We start from the raw sequence: 21,482 nt of genomic DNA on the forward strand, positions 1-21,482 counted from the left end.
TGTTTTTTCCCGAAGTAAAACAATTACACTGTTCGCTACTTCACATTGGCTTCTCATTGCATGCACACACACACACGCACACGCACGCCTGTAAGCCACCCCCCCCCCCCCCCCCCCACACACACACACGTACACACGTGTCCCACACACACACACACACAGGCGCGATTACATAAAGTTTCATTCATGCAAACACGGCACTTCTGCCGCGGAGTGCGTGGCGAAGTAACTCTGGGATTGAGTTCTCGCGAAGCGGGCGCAAATTCTAGTTTAATTACATTTTTACAGACAACACACACATGCGTGCAGTGCGTGGCGTGCACGCACGCACGCACACACACACACACACACACACACACACACACACACACACACACACACGCACGCACGCACACACACACACACACACACACACACACACACACACACACACACACACACACACACACACACACACACACCATCCATTAAGGACATCAAAGACCCCGGGGAATGCAGGACAGCCAGGACCCTGTCATTCTAAAGGTTGGATCAGGTTTCACACACAAGTAACTTCCCAGCTCCATTATTATTATTTAATACCCACTCACCGTTGACATGTTTTTTGAAACCATGATAGCCATCCCCCCCCCACCCCACAATGATACCTGTTTTTGTAAAATTTCCTCATGTTGAAATTGCCATGTATTGTTGTAGGCTATACTTTAATATTTTGATGAGTAATATTTCCTATGGAATTTATTATATGGGGTAAAACATACCCAATGTTATAGTGATTTTCAACATTAGTTCATTAAGTATGCCTGGTTTGCCTGGTGGGTGGTGATGGGTGCTGATCCACCTGAACTGAAGCCGCACCCACAGCTGTTGTTGTATGGATAAGGGGAAGGGGTGAAATTGTGATGTCAATATATCACTGTTTTTTTTCATTGACACATTTGACTGTCAAGGTTTCAGCTTCCAGGAAGAAACCCTAAATACAAAGGAACGGCATCATTGCAACCAAACCAAGGGGTCTAATGAAGTACTGTCACCTCATAAACACATGAAAAATTGGAAAGAAAAACCACGGTACTCCATCTTTAATGTTGTTTTATGCTTCTGTTTTTCTTTTTTCTTTATTGCTCTGTAAAGCACTTTGAGCTATATTTCATGTCATGAAAGATGCTATACAAATAAAGTGTTATTATTGTGGGCTCGAGTAGTTCTCTATTGCACTTTCATATTTATTCACGGGCCGTTTTCTTGCTGGGCTGTGACGATTCGAACCCACACTGTTTATTCAGGAACAGCATTTTCTAGTCTGTGTCTCACATCAGTCAGACAACAGGTCTCTGCGTCCAGAGGCCCCAAGGAGCCCAGGGCTCCGTGAAGAGGGGCCGGGACCCCCGGCACAGGCAGTGGTGGTAGAGGGGGTCTGGGTGTTGGTCCTGGGGGGTCCTCCATGGGAGGTGTTGGTCCTCAGGGTAGCGAGGGACCCACCTGCGGGTCCGGCAGTTCCCCTGGTCGCTCCGGCCGAGCTGCTGAGGCGGGGGATTCGCTCCATCAGTTTGGACACGCCCCTCCTGCGGTGGAAGGAAGCCGGGGGGGTGGAGCCAGAGTCCGCCTGCTGGACAAGCTGTGTGTAGAGGTCGTGGAACACCTGGGTGGTCTCGTCCAGACCGTCACGCGCAGAGATCTCCCAGAAGGGCAGCGCCAGGCCGCTGGCCAGGCTCCGACCCTCTTCCTGGCTCACCATGCGGTCGTACTGGAGGTCCCTCTTATTGGCTACCACAGCCATGCCCCCCCACCGCCCCCCGCTCAGGTGCTTGACCAGGAAGCACAGGCGCATCACCTCATCAAAGCTACACCTGCCAATCACACAGAAATAACAATTTTCTTAATGATGTACACATATGATGGTAAAATGGTAAAATTGTCATTTAGATAACTTGTTGTTTAGACAGAATCAGATGCTAGGTTCATTGTTTACCTGGTATGCTAGTTTACTGAGACACTAACTCTCTCTGAATTCTACTGTATGTGATCCTATAGTATAGTTTACTGAGAGACACTACACTACACTGTTTCTCTGCATTCTATGATCCTATACTGAGATACTACACTGTCTCTCTGTATTCTATGTGATCCTATAGTTTACTGAGACACTACACTGTTTCTCTGCTTCCTAGGCTATGATCATATAGTTTACTGAAACACTACACTGTTTCTCTGCATTCTATGATCATATAGTTTACTGAGATACTACACTGTCTCTCTGCATTATGTGATCTTATAGTTTACTGAGATACTCACTGTCTCTCTGTATTCTAGTGATCCTATACTTTACTGAGATACTCAGTCTCTCTGTATTCTACCAGTAAGACGCGTTAACGCGGGAAGCGAACGGAGCTGTTGTGGCAGTCTGACACACACACACACACACACACACACACACACACACACACACACACACACACACACACACACACACACACACAGACCTTTTTTATTTTAAATAACCCCCTTCAGGATGATTAAACACCTCGGCTTCGCCGCAGTGTTTAATCGTCCTCTCGGCAAAAAACAAACAAACAAACAAATGATCACCTGTCAGTCACAGAGTAGACGATCAGGAAGCCGTCGCCCCACTTGATCTTCTCCTCGATCAGAAGAGCATCCTCCTCCTGACAGAAAGGGGGCGCTAATGAGCTCTTGTGATGTGTGTAAAACATAATTATACCTTTCAAGGCAGGAACACCTCCCTCTATGTGTTGCATTACGCAGCAGTTCCCAAACCTTGCAGGCTGTGACCCACTGACCCCCCCAAAAAATTAACTGGGGATCCCCCAATAAAAAGCAAGGCTTTTGCACACCTACAGGTGACAGGTGCGTAGATGTGTATGCAAAATCTCACGTATATTGCATGCTGCGTTCATGATTTGAGTTGGGCAGCAGGAGACCTGTGCTCCGAGGAGCGCTTTTTCTAGTTGTCTACCATAGACTGTAAAAAATATGGACAAAGCGTTCCGCGGGTCTAACATGAACGTAAAATGAAGCCTGTCAGTCCTTGAATTGTACATCGCCATCTTTCTAGATCCGTTTGGGTCCAGCTGGCCATTGGCTGGCCCAGACAACGAGGCGGGACTTCCCCCCTTCTTCGTTGGTTTTTATTTTGACTCGAGTGGGTGGGGAATCCCGATCATAGACTGTAACGGTAGCCACGCCCCTCAGAACATATGCGACTTTATGGTCATTTCTTTTATAAATGGGACCATAATTTTCCAAAAAGAATATTATGACATTAGAAATGAGACTTTAAACTAGTGACTGGAAGCAGAAAGTATTCATGACCATGTTTATTAAGGTAATACAGTCTAGGTGAAGTTGGGCCCAAATACATGGACTTCTATGGGGCTATGGGTTTTTTTGGGCCTAATGACAGCGCCACAACAGGCCATTATATGAACTTTCAGGAAATCCCGATTTCCTTGGTGGCTTCACAAAATATCTGTCTGACTGTCCCCCTGTTGTCTACTCATATGCTATAGCTATAGGCTATAGGCTATAAGCTACTCATCCCCTCCCCCTCAATCATTTGGAGACTCTTGCTCAAGTGTGAATCTTGTTTTTCCTCCACAAGAATTGAGATCAGAATTCTTGCACGATTCAATTTTTTTCCATGAAAATATTAATTAAAAATGGGGGGGCGCTCTTCATAATATGCATCATCATACATCTCATGAACAACTGGATTTATGTGATTGGTTAGCCGATTTGCTCGTCGACATATGACGTAAATATTCCCTTCATTGTCAATGGCATTTAATGTTTGTGTTGCCACAAAAAAAAGTAAGTCATATTTGAGGCACATATGACCTAATTTCCCCTTTCATTGTCAATGGCAAATATGAGACGTGTTGGGACAAAAGCTGTATAGGCCCCTCAAAAAACTAACAAAAACATAAGAGTAACTAAAATGAATTGGACAGCAGAAAGTCTTTCAGAATATCTTTCTTCCCACATGTTGATAACGCACTGCAATATAGTGTATAGAAATATAATCATCATTTGAGGTATAATGTGTTAATATGAATGTAGATTCATGTGTTGCATGCATATATATTATATTATAACATAAATTATTAATTAAAGTATTGTGACCTAAATCACATTATCAAATTGAATCATAACATCTCACCTGTCCTGCTGTGTCCAAAATCTCAAAATTGACCACATCTCCTCCAATAGACACCTCATGTCTGTAGATGCTCTCTATAATAATAATAATAATATTTACACATCTCAACGTTCTGCAGGGTTTAAAAACAAAGGCATAAAATAGCACCACAAGGTGGCGCAGTGGAAAGTCCTTCCCCACCACCACTAGGTCCATGAGGCCCATATAGTAGCGTGAGGCGGCTGTGTAAACACTAAACAGCATGTACTCCTATATGGACCGTCAGTTGGGAGGACCTACGGGCTGCGGGCCTGCAGCCGGAGCCTGTCAGTTGGGAGTGTTAGGCTACTGGTCTGTACTATAGGCCTACTGTCACTGTACTGTACTGGCACACCCGAAATCACCATATATACATAGTTAATATGTGCGTGTGTGTTTGTGTGTGTGTTATGTTGCGCACAGGTGGTGAAAAACAACCATGCTGTTTTCGTGCTCAGACGCACACACCCAGCCACCCACACACCCACACACACACACACACACACACACACACACACACACACACACACACACACACACACACACACACAGCTCCGTAAGAGAGTGGTTGCACCACTCAAAAAATATTTTAGCCCATGCTCTTTTCAGACATCATCATATTTAATTTGATGATTATATGCAATACAGCAATGGATTTTAAAGGTAAAATTGTAGGCTACTTTCTAATTTGTACTCTTTTGAGCATACTGTATATCGGTAGCCTATACTTTGTCACATAATAGGCTACCAATCCCAGCACTGGTTAGATCATAAATACATCTGCAGATTAAAATCTGTAATATGGTTGAGTTACATTTACATTAATATTGTTGAGTGAGTTACATTTACATTAAGTAATGATCATTATATTATGAAAGAAGAAGTCATTAATGACATCTTAAATATAGCCTATACATTATAAAGTCATACATATGAAATATGAGAGTCTACATGCCTAAAGTCAAATTCATAAACATATAGCTAGCCTGGCTCGAGCCCCTGAATTGCTATAGCCATGCCCATTAATAGATAGATAATTGACACTGGATGAAAAAATGGGTTGCAAAATCGTGGGATAAAAATAATAATAATAAAAACTAAACAAAAATTGGTCATATTCATAAACATACAGTATATACCATTGGGTCATATTCATAAACATACCTAACGTAGGATCATACTCTCCAATGAATCTTCTAGTGGTAAACCTTACAGCCATCGCTGAAAATAAAATAAAAAGACAGACAGACCTATAAATAACATTTTGAGTTGAGTTGAGACAGAGAATATAGATATTATCTCCAAATTCACCAAAGACATCCTTAAAGGGCCACTTCACCCCTTCAGTAACCAGATCTCATTTGAATGATGTTTACATGCATTTTTTATGGCCATATAGGGTGAAAATTTGAAATTGTGCTACTGTTATCTACTACAAATACTATTAACATTGAATGACTGCAGTTTCTTCCAGCTGTGAAATGTCCCTTTAAGTGGCTATCGTCACAATTAAAAGCTGACAATTTGAATTATTTGATTGATTGATTGAATAATCATGTGATGTGATGCATTGTTTCTCAAAAGTGTGTGTGTGTGTGTGTGTGTGTGTGTGTGAGGGGGTATAGGGAGGTCCCTTTAGCAATAATAATAATAATAATAATAATAATAATGAACAGACCTGTTTTGCCGACAGCAGCCTGTCCCAGGATGACGATCCTCACCGTCCTGTTGGCCAGAGGTAGACTACCTGTCCTCCGCAGAGTCCTGGAGAACCCGCCAAAGTTTGACCCAGACATCCTAGACTCACTGTCCATCTATAAACTACTGTCCACAGTTTGACCCAGACATCCTAGACTCACTGTCCATCTATAAACTACTGTCCACAGTTTGACCCAGACATCCTAGACTCACTGTCCATCTATAAACTACTGTCCACAGTTTGACCCAGACATCCTAGACTCACTGTCCATTTATAAACTACTGTCCACAGTTTGACCCAGACATCCTAGACTCACTGTCCATCTATAAACTACTGTCCACAGTTTGACCCAGACATCCTAGACTCACTGTCCATCTATAAACTACTGTCCACAGTTTGACCCAGACATCCTAGACTCACTGTCCATCTATAAACTATACATCAAAAACGACTGTCTTGTCCATCCGTGCACTACATGACGTCATGTCCAGTATTTGACCCAGGTTCACCTACAATGAACATTCTTCTTTAGGTCCAAGATTGTTGGATTTGCACGTGTTACCGATTTGGAGCAATTGCAGAAATATTACTTTAAATGACTAATTTCTTCTATAAATCGTTTGTACTTTATACTTAATTAAGACCGATTTTCAAATATAGGCTACATTACTTTTACATTTTGGACCAAATACCAGTTTTACATCGATCGCCCACTATAGTGCCCACTCTTCTCTTATTGTTACTGAATAATATAACACTCGTACAGTAATCCTGTCCATATCTGTATTCACTGTCTGTACGTCCATCCGATGCAAATAAGTCTCTTACAGCTGTGATCCAATCCTGTAATTCCAGACAGTCGGAGTCCACTTGCATACATGGTAGAACACTGCAGGCGTTGTAGGCTAAAATCCATTCATCCAAGAAGTCCATCTGACAGAATGAGTAGCTCCATATTCATTCAGTCCATCTATCAGAATGTGTAGCTCCGCTCCATGAATTCACAAGTTAGTAGCAGGCTGACGTGACCTCATCATGTAGGCGGATCCCAGACTGTCCATCAGCTACCCCTACTATGACTATGATCCATGGCATTAACCTCGGGTCACCAGGCTTAATATGCTTTAATGATTCAATGTGTTTAAAATTGTATTATTCTATACGCTAAATTCTTCATACACAATTTTATTTTGCTAAAACTTTACCAAACTTCACCCTCTTCTTCAACTTGGAATTTACAATGCTCCTCAGATCCTTAGCCTAGTAAAAAAATGAAGAAAAAAAAACTGCTACAGCTGTTTGAATCATCTTTTCCCAACATTTGATATCATTGTTCTATTAATATTATTGTATGTTATTGTATTGTATATTTGTTCATTAAAAAAAAAAAGAAGTTTGTGCTGTATTTTTATTTTTTTACCTGAATTATAATACCAGTATATTAAAATAAATGAAAACACGGCAAGTGGCGGCTCTTCAGTAGAGAGCGCTAGTGCTCCAAAACAGAGATCTTTAGAAATCTGTGTGATAGTAGCCTATAGGAATCCTATTAAAAGTGGTTAACAGTTTAAATTGAGGGCAGGGGTCAATGTGTCCATACACGTGGCAAATTATACTTATATATCTGTGACGATAATGCTAATAATTATATAAGAATGACTGAGAATGATACATCATCGAAAAAAGCTTCTGCATTTCTGCACAATATCCTAGCTTAAAATAGCCTATAAGACGAGCCATTATAGAAATATTCTGAAAATCATATTTACAATGGATTTATTTATCAGACGCTCTTTATCCAGTGACTTACAGTAAGCAAGGTAAACAAATACATAGAATGCAGAGAGACAGTGTAGTTTCTCAGTAAACTATAGGATATCAGGAAAACAATGAACATCTAAACAATATACAATCTAAATAATAACCTGTCAATGAAAACTATAGGATACCAGGTAAACAATAAACCTAGCATCTGTTTCGATGTACTAAATATACTAAACATATATAACAATTGTGGTCAGAAACAAGTCTAACATAAACGTGAGACCAAATGACCATATCTGAGGTCCACTTATATAATATGTAACAAATACACATGTTCCAGCACCACACAGCATAACATAACATCACCACACAAAGCCAAGTGAAACAGCGTTTTATTATGTGCAGATTCAGATTACAAAAAGAAAAGTAAAACATTTGAACATTAATATTCATGAGAGAGCTGGAGCCACTTGTATGCTGTTGATCCGCAGTACAGTCTGCGGCTGGACCATCCCTGAAACACAACACAACAGTCATGGATTAACACACTGCTTCTAAATAAAACAACCATGTCTTAACACACTGCTTCTCAACATGACTCTGAGGCAGTGAAGTGACAATTTAACTTTTAAGAACCGTAACAAATCACACTCACAAAGCACACCTCATGACGTCACGTAAACGTTTTTGGCTGGGGAGCCCGAAGATGCTTTGGCCATGTCGCGCAACCCCTACCCCTATTTTTTAAAAGAGAAATGTCGACCATCTGAAAAGTATATTAATGTATGCAGTCTATACTTGGTCTGAGCTACTTTTGAAGAAATTATTTCATCAATGGGGCGTGGCATGGAGGTGATCAGCCTGTGGTACTGTTGAGGTGTTATGGAAGCCCAGGTTTGTTTGATAACAGCCGTAAATTAATTGGAATAGTCTTATGTCTCACACTTTCCACTTGATAAAACAACCTAGATTCTCAGTGGGGTGCAGGTCAGGCCAGTTGGCTGGTCAGTTAAGCACAGTAATACCAGTCAGTACACCAATTACTAGTAGTTTTGGCTTTTCAAAAGTTTAAGAAGTAGTTTGGGTCAAACGTCTAATCTCTCCTTTGGGTCTAGAGCTAAAAGGTATGGGGACCAACAAGAGCGCTGTATACAAACATCACCACCATCATCATCATCAAATGCCTGAGGACCAACAAGAGCGCTGTATACAAACATCTGCTCATGCACGATGGCCAATCAAAGAAAGCGGTCGCTTGTGTTTTGTCACTGAAACAATGACATAAAGAACTGTTCGTGGTTGTACATAGCCACAGTGACACTGTCAATCTCAGACACCCATTTTGAGAAAATAATTATATATATATATATATATATATATATATATATATATATATATATGAAATAGTAGTTATAACTTCCTCTGGGAAACACTGAGCTCTTCATGATAATAGTGAGGTGAACGTACATTTCCGTCTCTCGAATCTCTTGCGTTTCTTGAAGTGTTGAACGACTTTGGGCCACGACTCCGTCTTCTCCACCACGGTGGCCTCGACCCGGACCAGATTACACCTGTTAATACATTATACTGTTAATACATTATATACTGTTAATTCATTATACTGTTAATACCGTACATTATATACTGTTAATTAATACATTACTGTTAATACATTATATACTGTTATTTAACACTGTTTTCTGGAGTAAGGCGGCTAGACACAGACTAGGGAGAAGGGAGGCAACAGAGTGTGTGTGTGTGTGTGTGTGTGTGTGTGTGTGTGTGTGTGTGTGTGTGTGTGTGTCATACCCCAACAGAGGTCTGCCAATCAGTGTGAAGTCTTCTCCTCCAACCATCAGCACCTAGAAACAGAGACACTGTTACCGTCATGTGTTGAAAGCAAGAATGGACCACTTCCGGTTTTCTCTGTAGCATAGAGCGATCTCCAACTGGATCAATATAAAACGTAACAAGACGGCAATGGATTTGAAAAGACGGAGATCTCCGTCCATGGCACTTATGATTTCAGAATAAAGGCACTAGAGTGCCAAGAAAATGAGAGATTTTACTCTGAAAACCCCCGCCTTTCATTTCCCCGCAAAAAACATTTCTATCGATTACTCACCCCATCGAGACTGAATGAGAATTCATGGATATTTTTGTTCCCTTTGTGTCTCCATAGGGAACCACTGCTCGTCATTAAATTATTGGCTTAGGAATGTGACAAAAACAAAACAATATCCATGAATTCAAGTCTCCACTGGGGGAGTAATCGCCCCCCATGCTCTGCTTTGACATAAGGCCTGAAATATCATGTGAACACATTAAGAGAGACTTGTGGCAGTTGGTATGGTTGACCACAGAACACTCTACAGACAGTCATTATAGTGTGTCGTGTAGTGTTGATTTTGACAGCAATCTTTATTTAGTTTAAAAATAAATTTGTTTTAGTCACATTTTTGTCATCTGAAATGGTTTTAGTTTTAGTCTCCTTTTGGTCAACTACATATAAGATTTTAGCCCACAAAATCTAGTTGATTTTGTCTAAAATGCATTTTTTAGCAGGCCATGATGGCATCGTAAGGGCTGATTTTACACTCTTTGCATGCTGAAAATAGCCGATCTACAAGGTCAACACTCATGCTGTGTCACAGCGTTGTGAGCTTGTAGATCTATTTTCAGAGCGCAACCAAGCATAAAATGACTCCACTAGTCCCTCCCTAACATTTTAGTCCAGTTTTAATTTGTTGCTTTTATTTAGATTTAGTCTGTGAGTCAAACAAACTTTTTTTGACAAACCTTTTTTTGTCATAAATCAAATCAAATCACCTTTAATTATAAAGCACATTTAAAAACAATTTCCATTGTACCAAAGTGCTATACAGACATTTCATCAACACAACAGATATGTGTGATGTGACAAACATATAATGTTTATTTCTTTTCATAAACATAATCGATAGCCATAAAAGCTCTTACTAAACATAAAACATTGTGTTGAATTATCCCAAACCCTGTAGTCTACGGGAATGTGATGACCGTGGGAACCTCCCCCCCCCCCCCGCCGTCTGTTTCTCTAAAACATTCTGCATTTAAAAACCAAAGGCAATTAACATCAATTACATATAGTGTGTGTGTGTGTGTGTGTGTGTGTGTGTGTGCGAAACCCTCTAAACCGAGATTGTTCTGCCTATACCAGATCTCTTTGCCAAAAATAGCTGATCTACAAGCTCACAGCCCATCACGTTGTGACGCGTTGCAAGCTTGTAGATCTGCTATTTGTCGAAGGGTTTAATTGGTTAAACGCTGACAAACAGCATGAATGACGTGAGTTTTTTCGTGACGCCAAGTTTACCATAATTATAATAATTATACTACAATTATTATTAATTTACAACCACACTGACCTCAATGGAATGCACACAAACACACACACACACACACACATACACACACACACCCCTGTTCACTTTGGGTGTACTCTTAGACCAGTGGTTCACAAAGTGGGGCCCAGGGGGGCCAAGGGGTCCTTGGGCTGGGCTCGCCTGTGGTCCGTCAATGTAATGTTTCCCCGCCGTCCACAGTCATTACAAACTAGATCGAAAAGCCCTTTTTTCTTGGTATTGAAGCTCATTTTGAGGTGTTTGAACAGAAGGTCGATGTTAGGGGCTCATCATTCAATCATTGCTACCTTGCGGTTGCAATATTAACACTTCTGATGACTTTTAAAGATACGATCACCAGATTAGCAAAATAAAATCTCAAGACTGAAAATGTAATGATATTTTAGGCCGACCAGCTGAAGAAATCATGACATTTCTGAGACCATTCATGTGTCTGGAAAATGCTCCAAACTTGTATGAAAGAGATGAAAGAGTATTTGAAGGGATCAAACTAGCAATAGAATACTATATACTATACTATTACTACTATACCTTCAAATACTCTTTCATCTTAAAATAACCGATGACCGAAAATAAGATAATAAATCTACAAGCTCACAACACGTCACGCTGTTACGTGTTGTGAGCTTGTAGATCTGCTATTTTTAGTGCGCAGCATGTTTTCACAGAAGACACGCTGGCTTCTATGGAATCCAAATGACTGAAATCAGTAGTGGCGGCTGAGAACTTTAATCCATGAGATTAACTTTGTTGTTGATGTTGCTTCCGGTTCATTTTGGGGTGAATGTTGGGGTCTTCAAAACAAAAGATGCCAATGCGTCCGGCGGCAGATACGTTGCAGCTCCGGACACAATGGTGGCAGTCAATGAGTTAAGTGGTGCATGTGTGCGTGCGTGCATGAGAGTACCTTCTCCATGCAGATCCTGTCTCCACACTGTGCTTCCAGATGGTTCTCTATGAGGATCAGGTCTTCTCCAGTGACCTTCCACTGACGTCCAGAGAACTGCACCACAGCGAACAGCCTGCCGTAGTTCTGACTGGCCAGGAGGTCGTTCACCTTCAGGACCACCGCTGCGCGCGCACGCACGCACGCACACACACACACACATTTCATATTTCTCTTTTTTAATATACAATATATATATATATATATATATATTTTTTTTTAATGTCGTCCCAGGACAAATCCAATCTGTGTTTGAAAAATAGAACGGATTTTTTTAGATGCAGATTTTTGGAAGATTCTCCGCCCAAGGAGAATTGTAACATCCGTGGCCCTGGGGCGAGCGCTTTATATTTGACACATAAACTTTTATGTAGATGTAAGTGTTGTAAGCGGAGCAGGTGCAAAAATCATATGACAGTCATGTCTGCGGCTTCAAAGGTGAAAGGTCACCTGCATGTTGCTGCTGTTGTTCTTCCAGGTCGATGTGATGAATCTCTGTTGACCACGGAGGGGAGGAGAGAGAGGTCTGTGGAACTACACTACTACTACTACACACACACACACACACACACACACACACACACACACACAGTTACAAGACTACACAACACAAACACACTGTACTCATATGTGTTAGGTCTGTAGAGGAAAGGGAAAATAAAACATCAGATGTGTGCTCTGCAGCAGTATGTCGCGTATGATGTTACGTCAGTGTAAACAAACAGCTGTGATGCAGGAAGTAGAACGGAGGTGGTTCTAGGCAAGGAAGAGAAGTGGTCACGTGACTGGGCTGCGCCATGACACTTTCATGGACACTTTCATGGACACTTTCATCGGAGCCAAACTACCCGGAAGTATGGCAGAATGCACTGGAGTCAATAAGAGCTGAGTCACCAACATTATTTATTAATGACTGAGACCTTTTGTAAAGTAATCACTTCTGGAAAATAACAGAAGGCATGTAACACATTATTGTCTGCTGTGTTTGACTTTTCGAGTACACTGTAATCTTTATATTAGGTATGGTATCTAAAGAGCACAAAGTACCAGAAACGATACCTGCTGCTGTTTAGATCCTTGTCTTCTTTTATATTCCTGAACAGATTATATGACAAAGGTCTCAATTGTTCATAAATAATGTTTGTTATGAGCTGGTCCAGCCGGCTCCATTCACTGCCATGTATTCATTGCACTTCCGGTGTAAGTTTGGCTCCCATGAAAGTGTCATGGCGCAGCCCAGTCACGTGACCACTCTTCCTTCTCAAAGCTTCCTTGGTTCTAGGCATGCATTGTGACATAGTCAATCAAACTTGTCTTTTTTTTGTGAATGATCCGATTGTGAATGTGAACGTTAGCACAGTGTACACTGATGTAGGAGAAATAACATGGCAAATGTCATGATTCCCATTTCCCAAATCAGCCTCTCTTATTTCAGAGTGTGTAGTAGGGTATACATGTTACCTGGATGGTAGGGTATGGTATTATTTCAGTGTGTAGTAGGATATAAATGTTACCTGGATGGTAGGGTATGGTATTATTTCAGAGTGTGTAGTAGGATATAAATGTTACCTGGATGGTAGGGTATAGTATTATTTCAGAGTGTGTAGTAGGATATAAATGTTACCTGGATGGTAGGGTATAGTATTATTTCAGAGTGTGTAGTAGGATATAAATGTTACCTGGATGGTAGGGTATGGTATTATTTCAGAGTGTGTAGTAGGGTATACAGGTTACCTGGATGGTAGGCTGGCACTGTAAGAACTCTGCTCCCGGGTGAGGATGGTAGGAGACAGCACCCCTGAACATGAATAGAAACAATAGAAAAGACAAATCTAGGATTTGTTGAAGGGAATCATCATTCATCAAGGAATCGTAATGGTTTAAAATTACACATATCAGACGAACATGCTCTGTGCTGTCCGTGTTTCATGGACGTCTCAATGCTTTTCCAATGGAAGTCACGTGGTTTGACCAACAGTTGTGTGTGATGGGGGGGGGGGGGGGCAATCTCTCCTACTCTACACTCTTTTATGATGATTTCCTGTTTTCGGCTATATAGAAGTGTATATTTGTACTCTCTAAAAGTTCTGATGAATTGAAAATAGTAGGCCCTAATCAAGTGTAATGCTTTATGGTGTCGTCAATTCTGCAATCCGTTAATACAATATTTAAATCATCAATCAGCAGATCTACAAGCTCACTATTAACCCTTACAGCTCCACATAAACATAGTGAATAAACACAAACATGAATATAAACATACTAAACGTACCGTTGTTGAGTTGAACAATTTCACTCCTATGCCACAAAAGTGTGTCCTACCAACAGCCGTTAAGAAATGTGAATCCCTAGCTCTGGTCCATAGCCTTACTGCTTCGATTCTGCCCTGCAGTAAGGCTTAAATCTCAAATCGAAATCAGACCAGCCTCTCCTCTTTTGTGGAAATCTCACGAACGTTTGACCTACTCACCAAAGACGGGTTGAGTCAATAGAAAGACTACTTTCCTTAGTGGACACACTCTGAGCCCCCCACCACACATATAAACGGTACTTTTTGGCCAGAAAGGGATTTTTTTTCACCGGAGGAAAAATATTCTCTATGAGGCAGTTCTCTGGGCAATATCGGTAGAGGGCACAGCAGAGTAACTAAAAGTTTTTTTTTCCCCCGGTGGAAACAAAATCCCTTTTTGGCCAAAAAGTACCGTTTATACGTGTGGTGGGGGGCTCAGAGTGCGTCCACTAAGGAAAGTAGTCTTTCTATTGACACAACCCGTCTTTGTATTGGTGAGTAGGTCAAACGTTCGTGAGATTTCCACAAAAAGAAAAAAAAAAAGACCAGAGAATGTTACAGCATCTTTCTGTCCTAAAATAGAAAAAGTGATTTCCCATAAGTGTTAAATATGTCTATATTATGTCATTGCTATAGTGTTTGTTCACTAACCGTGTTAAACCCCAGAGTGAAACCCCACACCTAACCAGAGTTAGTGTCAAAGTGTCCTTGAGCAAGACCACTAATTGCTCCCGATGTGCAGGTTGGTGCCTTGCATGGTTTCCTCCGCCATCAGTGTATGAATGTGTGTGTGTGAATGTAATGCACAATCTATGTAAAGCACTTTGGATAAGAAATGCTATATGAATACACCATTTACAGACTGTGGAGTTTTTCTCCATCGCGGCAGCTGTTGGTAACTGGTCTGGTTGTCTGTGAGCATGATGTCCTCACTCGCTAATGTTACATCTGTCTGTGAGTAGTGTTCATTTTGTTGAGTGAAACACTAAGACAAAGATTTTGATATTTAGTGGAAGAAGGATATCAAATGGAACACAACCATCCTAAAGACTAATCATTGTGTATATTCCTGCACTATACCTGCATCGAGTGATCTTGGTACATAGAAGTTGATCTATTGAAGATTCTGACCTTCAAAGTACATAATTTTTGTTTTGATTGTATTGCTGTATTGTTCTTTCTGCTTTGGCAATGTAAACGTATGTTTTCTCATGCCAATAAAGCCTTTTGAATTGAATTGGAATAAGACTAGACTAAGAATGATAAATGGTGAATTCATATAGCGCTATTTATCCAAAGTTTGTGTGTGTGTGCATTACATTCTCTCACACACACACACACACACACACACACACACCTTTTTTGGTTTGTGATCTGCTTGTCTTAAATGACGTTAAACTCACCAACATTGCAGCTGCAGTCCAAGCTTGAATTATCCTCTTTCAATCTGCCGAGCTTGTTTTTCATAAAAATCCCCCGTAGACATGTTATGAGCTACTTTCTGTAGTATTACCGGTATTCCGAGCTGCCATTTTGTATTTTTTCAACGTGCCGTAAAACAAGACGTGAGGGGGAGCGCTTGTTTAATAGAAGGCTGTGTGTGACGCATAGACTGTAAAAAATATGGACAAAGCGTTCCGCGGGTCTAACGTGAACGTAAAATGAAGCCTGTCAGTCCTTGCAATGGAAGTCGCCATCTTTCTAGATCCGTTTTGGCCCAGTTCAGGCCAGCTGGCCCATTGGCTAGCCCAGACAACGAACGAGGCGGGACTTCCCCCTTCTTCTTCGTTGGTTTTTATTTTGACTCGAGTGGGTGGGGGATCCCGTTCATAGACTGTAACGGTAGCCACGCCCCTCAGAACATGCGCGACTTTATGGTCATTTCTTTAATAAATGGGACCATAATTTTCCAAAAAGAATATTATGACATTAGAAATGAGACTTTAAACTAGTGACTGGAAGCAAAAAGTATTCATGACCATGTTTATTAAGGTAATACAGTCTAGGTGAAGTTAGGCCAAAATACATGGACTTCTATGGGGCTATGGGTTTTTCTGGGTCCAGTGACAGCGCCACAACAGGCCATTATATGAACTTTTATTTCCTTTATATTCACAAAATATCCGTCTGACTGCCCCCCTGGTGTGACGGGGTGTCGCGCTGCGTCGGCCTCTTCTTTGGGTGTCTTACCTGCGCAGGTAAGATTCTATTAAACAAGCGCTCCCCCTCACGTCTTGTTTTACGGCACGTTGAAAAAATACAAAATGGCGGCTCTGAATAATACTTGTGGAATATTTTGGAAAGTAGCTATTAACATGTCTACGGGGGTTTTTTATGAAAAACAAGCTCGGCAGATTGAAAGAGGATAATTCAAGCTTGGACTGCAGCTGCAATGTTGGTGGGTTTAACGTCATTTAAGACAAGCAGATCACAAACCAAAAAAGATGAATAGGAAGTGGATGGAGGTTGTTGCAACTCTAGATTCAACCCATTGTAAAAAAATCTAGAGTTGCAAATTGCGGCAAGCTATGGACCAGAGCTAGTGAATCCCTAGCCTCCTTCAAAACCGCTCTCAAAGAGCATTGATGGCTGCAATTCAAAACTGGCCCCTGTAAAAAGGTAATGGTCCCCCACCGCTCCATTTGTCTATCTATTTTAACATTTGTCAAGTTGGTCACGTGGCCAAAAGCGGTGGACAGAAACTGGTCTACATGTTCTGTTGCCCCAACAGGGGCAGAAACAAGGCCACAACCACGCTATTTACACACACTACAACTCGCTTACAATTCGCAAACCTGGCAACACTGCTCTGTGTTCTCATAGGCCCACCAGGCCCGCCCCCACAGTACTTTTCACACTCTCACAATCAGCCATCTTGCTTTTTAGGGCTCTCGCAGGATAACAGACAGAAGGAAGGGGAGAAATTATTGGCTCACTATTTTGCTTATCACTTCTAAATCCCTGTATTTACAAAATAAAACACTCAGCGAATCCCTTAGTTAAATCAACATTGTTCATTGTCACTACTTGGATTGTGCCGAAATAATTACATTACACGTATAGCTTTTGCTATTTTCGCCTGCCAGCCAATGCCGACTACACACGCCTGCACACACACACACACACACACACAGGAATGGCTATACGGCGGCGAGACAGCAGTGCATGTCTTTCTCAGCGTGCGCACGTGCGCACACAACATTATTCAAGTGAAATGCGTAACGCCAATATTGGGCTCAACTACGTTCACTTAATGGGGCCAGTCCTTCACAGTGACACACGCGTTAGATGAACCACGCGACCGGGATGGTTTCTACCCCTCAATGTCGTGCATTTGCTGCGCCCTTCTAATGCTGCGCCACGCCTACTCTATACTGCTCCATGCGACTCGAACAGCGTCAGCAGCAGCAGCTCCGAGCCTCCGTCAGAAAGGCTGCCCACACCACTGCACAGCCCCACACCCAAATGAATCGAATGAATGAATAAGGCGCTTATATCGCTTTTGCTCAGTGGATGGGACATTTACATTAAAAGCAATCGGATGGACGCGTGGATAACGGCATGAGGGAAAGCTTCCATAATCCATATAGCTTCCATGCTAGCTGCTTCAGACACAGGGGAGGGGAGGGAGAAATAGTGCGAAATAGCGCTTATGCAACAATTACCCTTAAAACAAACACCTCAACTCGATGTCATTGTGAATAAGAATTTCGAGCGAAAAAAGTGTGCGCGTGTGTGTGTGTGTGTGTGTGTGTGTGTGTGGGGGGGGGGGGTGTGTGTGTCGCGTCGCCCTCCAGCTGCAATTGCGAGTGTGCGCTGTGTGCAGGGCACACTACTGAGTTTAAAAACACAGCTGAAACATGAAGTGGAGTCTGTCCAACGACGCCGAGTCTGTGGGGGCTATATGAAGAATTAAATAGCCCCTTTTAGCCCCCATGAGGATTTTCGTGGACATTTTATATTAACATTACAGATTTTCTGGGAATTATTGACACTCTGTGACTCTGTCACAGACTGCATACTAGCGTATTTACACATGCTCTGGAATTCCGCCGGCTGTTCAGAGGTGTTAAAAGTACTCAAATGCTAATCGGGTTTCTTTTGTTTTCACCTAGCCAGGTATTATATGCCTACAGTACAGTGCCCATAGGCGGCGGGTGTGTAAGGCAGCAACACTGACACTTTCAGCGGAGTGACTCGAGAAAAGACCCATATCGTCCAAAATAGGCTAATCAGTCGTTGTCTGTGTATAGGCTAATTCATTGGTAAAAGTATGCTAAATAACTCAATTTTAGACCATTTGGGAAATAAATAAATCCGCGGCGGAAAGTACAATGTGCATGCACACAATATGTAAATAAATAAATGTGTTACATTTTCTTGCATAAACACAAAGAGCTGTTTCCATAACTGCACAAATTATTGCACATAACATGAGTAGCTGTTATAATAACATAATAACATAACATGAGTAGCTCTTTGCCTGCCTGTCTGTCCATGAGTAGTTATTTGTCTGTCTGTCAATGAGTAGCTGTCTTACTGTCTGCCTGTCTATGAGTAGCTGTCTGCCTGCCTGTCTATGAGTAGCTGTCTGCCTGCCTGCCTGTCTGTCCAATTGTCCATGAGTAGCTGTCTGTCTGCCTGTCTGAGTAGCTGTCTGCCTGCCTGCCTAATTGTCCATGAGTAGCTGTCTGTCTGCCTGTCTATGAGTAGCTGTCTGCCTGCCTGCCTGCCTAATTGTCCATGAGTAGCTGTCTGTCTGCCTGTCTATGAGTAGCTGTCTGCCTTCCTGCCTGTCCAATTGTCCATGAGTAGCTGTCTGTCTGTCTATGAGTAGCTGTCTGCCTGCCTGCCTGTCCAATTGTCCATGAGTAGCTGTCTGTCTGTCTATGAGTAGCTGTCTGCCTTCCTGCCTGTCCAATTGTCCATGAGTAGCTGTCTGTCTGTCTATGAGTAGCTGTCTGCCTTCATGCCTGCCTGTCCAATTGTCCATGAGTAGCTGTCTGTCTGCCTGTCTATGAGTAGCTGTCTGCCTGCCTGCCTGTCCAATTCTCCATGAGTAGCTGTCTGTCTGCCTGTCTATGAGTAGCTGTCTGCCTGCCTGCCTGTCCAATTCTCCATGAGTAGCTGTCTGTCTGCCTGTCTATGAGTAGCTGTCTGCCTGCCTGTCCAATTCTCCATGAGTAGCTGTCTGTCTGCCTGTCTATGAGTAGCTGTCTGACTGCCTGCCTGTCCAATTATCCATGAGTAGCTGTCTGTCTGCCTGTCTATGAGTAGCTGTCTGCCTGCCTGCCAGCCAGCAAGTTGGTTAACAGAAAATAAATTGTTATGGCTGAGTAAAATAAAATACAATAAACACAATTTGCCTGAAAATAGATTACCCAGCTATGACCTTTTTCATGAAAAAAATGTAGTAGTGATATGGCTGACTGAGTAAAATAAAACAATCTACCTGAAAATAGATAGCTATAAGTGAAGAACTATTAATGGCAGCTGGGTTTCATCATTCAAATAAAATAGAATTCTGTCCGTTTAGCTATAAAATTATGTCAGGGAATAGGGATACACAGTATATGTCTTTCATTTGCATTGCATCTCCCCCCCCCCCCGCCCCACACTTTTATTTTCGTTAGAGTAATAGTACAACTCTAATAGTATTACTTATAATAATGTAATTAAAGATAACTTCATTCAGATTTATTTATTTTTATTTAATTTTCCAGATTTTTTTTCCCTTTTTTTTAGATTTTCATTGGTGGGCCAGTCATAATGGTCCCGCGGTAGCCTGATGTGGCCCGCGGGCCTGAGGTTGAGTATCACTGCTGTAGCCTACCCAAAGTACCAGTGAAAACATCAACTTATTTTTTTCCACCGCTGTGGGGGGGGGGGGGGGGCCTGCGGGGAGGCGGGGCTGCGGGTAGCCCCCATGAGGATCATCAGAACTATTCGGTTCTGAGTCTGTCAACTCCCGCAATTTCCTTCTTCCCATATTGCGCTGCAACGACACTAGGATTGAGCCCCCCGAAGGGGGGCGAAATTCTAGTACTGTACATGTAGGCTATTCCCTTTTTTTTTTTTTTTTTGCATAGATGTATATATATATATTTGTATGCCTTTAATTGTTTGATGAATTGAAAATGGAGGACCCTGATGTAAACAAGTAGGAGTTGTTGTATTGATCTGTACCTTCCTTGGACTGTAGGCCTACTCAGAGTAATATAGTAAGAGAGTGGCGACACTAGACTGCCATTTTAACAATGGAATGCGGAAGTGCTCATTCTATCTCAATGGGATAGTTCCAGCCATAGGAGCAATGTTTGGAACTATAGCACATAGGCACCCGCTTTGCGGCGAGATCAAAGCGTGTCGCTACTCTCTACTCTACACTCTTTTATGATGATTTCCTGTTTTCGGCTATATAGAAGTGTATATTTGTACTCTCTAAAAGTTCTGATGAATTGAAAATAGTAGGCCCTAATCAAGTGTAATGCTTTATGGTGTCGTCAATTCTGCAATCCGTTAATACAATATTTAAATCATCAATAAGCAGATCGACAAGCTCACTATTAACCCTTACAGCTCCACATAAACATAGTGAATAAACACAAACATGAATATAAACATACTAAACGTACCGTTGTTGAGTTTTAATCTTTTAAACATGTGAACAACACAGCTCCTCAAAGTCACCGCCATCTTGGTGTGTCACATCTATTATCGTCCCCCGGATCATGTGGCATGTTTGAAAGTTCCCCCTCGAATATTAATATATTCGCACTGATTCTCAGTTAATCACAGTTATTACTTATTAATCACTTGAACCATATTTAAATACTTTGGCTACTCAGAAACAGCATGCTGTTCTAGATCTAATATTTTTGAAAATGTTTGACAAGTCTCTTTTCCCCCTTCTTCTTCTTCTCCTTCTTCTTGGTGTGTGTGTGTGTGTGTGTGTGTGTGTGTGTGTGTGTGTGTGTGTGTGTGTGTGTGTGCGTGCGTGCGTGTGTGTGTGTGTGTGTGTGTGCGTGCGTGTGTGTGCGTGCGTGTGCCTGTCTCTCCGGTGTCTGCATGTGTGTAGGTCTACGTCTGTCATCACATTGGTGAGAAAGACAGATACATGTGAAGATAAATACTTAACCCCTACAGCCCCAGCATCCGTTTCTCTGGAGGACCAACCAATC

At 41.8% G+C, this 21,482-nt stretch overlaps 2 protein-coding genes across 5 annotated transcripts; both read right to left on the reverse strand.

The window, feature by feature from the left end:
* Positions 1 to 1,315: 1,315 nt before the first annotated feature.
* Positions 1,316 to 6,034, reverse strand: LOC308320081 (ras-related and estrogen-regulated growth inhibitor-like; the record flags this gene model as incomplete). Its single annotated transcript, XM_080770396.1, has 5 exons — positions 5,877 to 6,034; positions 5,363 to 5,419; positions 4,181 to 4,254; positions 2,590 to 2,666; positions 1,316 to 1,850 (listed from the first exon to the last, which is right to left on the reverse strand). Exons 1-5 carry the CDS (start codon positions 6,010 to 6,012, stop codon positions 1,316 to 1,318), a joined length of 879 nt encoding a protein of 292 aa, XP_080626522.1. The 5' UTR covers positions 6,013 to 6,034.
* A 2,002-nt stretch (positions 6,035 to 8,036) lies between these two features.
* Positions 8,037 to 21,014, reverse strand: LOC308313950 (large ribosomal subunit protein bL21m-like). Of its 4 annotated transcripts, none has more exons than XM_080761290.1 (7): positions 20,937 to 21,014; positions 13,746 to 13,809; positions 12,462 to 12,553; positions 11,973 to 12,136; positions 9,471 to 9,523; positions 9,129 to 9,232; positions 8,037 to 8,175 (listed from the first exon to the last, which is right to left on the reverse strand). In XM_080761290.1, exons 1-7 carry the CDS (start codon positions 20,995 to 20,997, stop codon positions 8,111 to 8,113), a joined length of 603 nt encoding a protein of 200 aa, XP_080617416.1. In that variant the 5' UTR covers positions 20,998 to 21,014; the 3' UTR covers positions 8,037 to 8,110. The 4 variants fall into 4 exon arrangements, with proteins under 4 accessions (XP_080617416.1, XP_080617415.1, XP_080617414.1 ...); XM_080761289.1 differs by having other exon boundaries at positions 12,462 to 12,556; XM_080761288.1 differs by having other exon boundaries at positions 12,462 to 12,559.
* Between the last annotated feature and the right edge of the window lie 468 nt (positions 21,015 to 21,482).

The sequence above is a fragment of the Protomyctophum bolini genome (genome assembly GCF_963924005.1).
Source record: "Protomyctophum bolini genome assembly, chromosome: 1".
Classification (NCBI taxonomy): Eukaryota; Metazoa; Chordata; class Actinopteri; order Myctophiformes; family Myctophidae; genus Protomyctophum; species Protomyctophum bolini.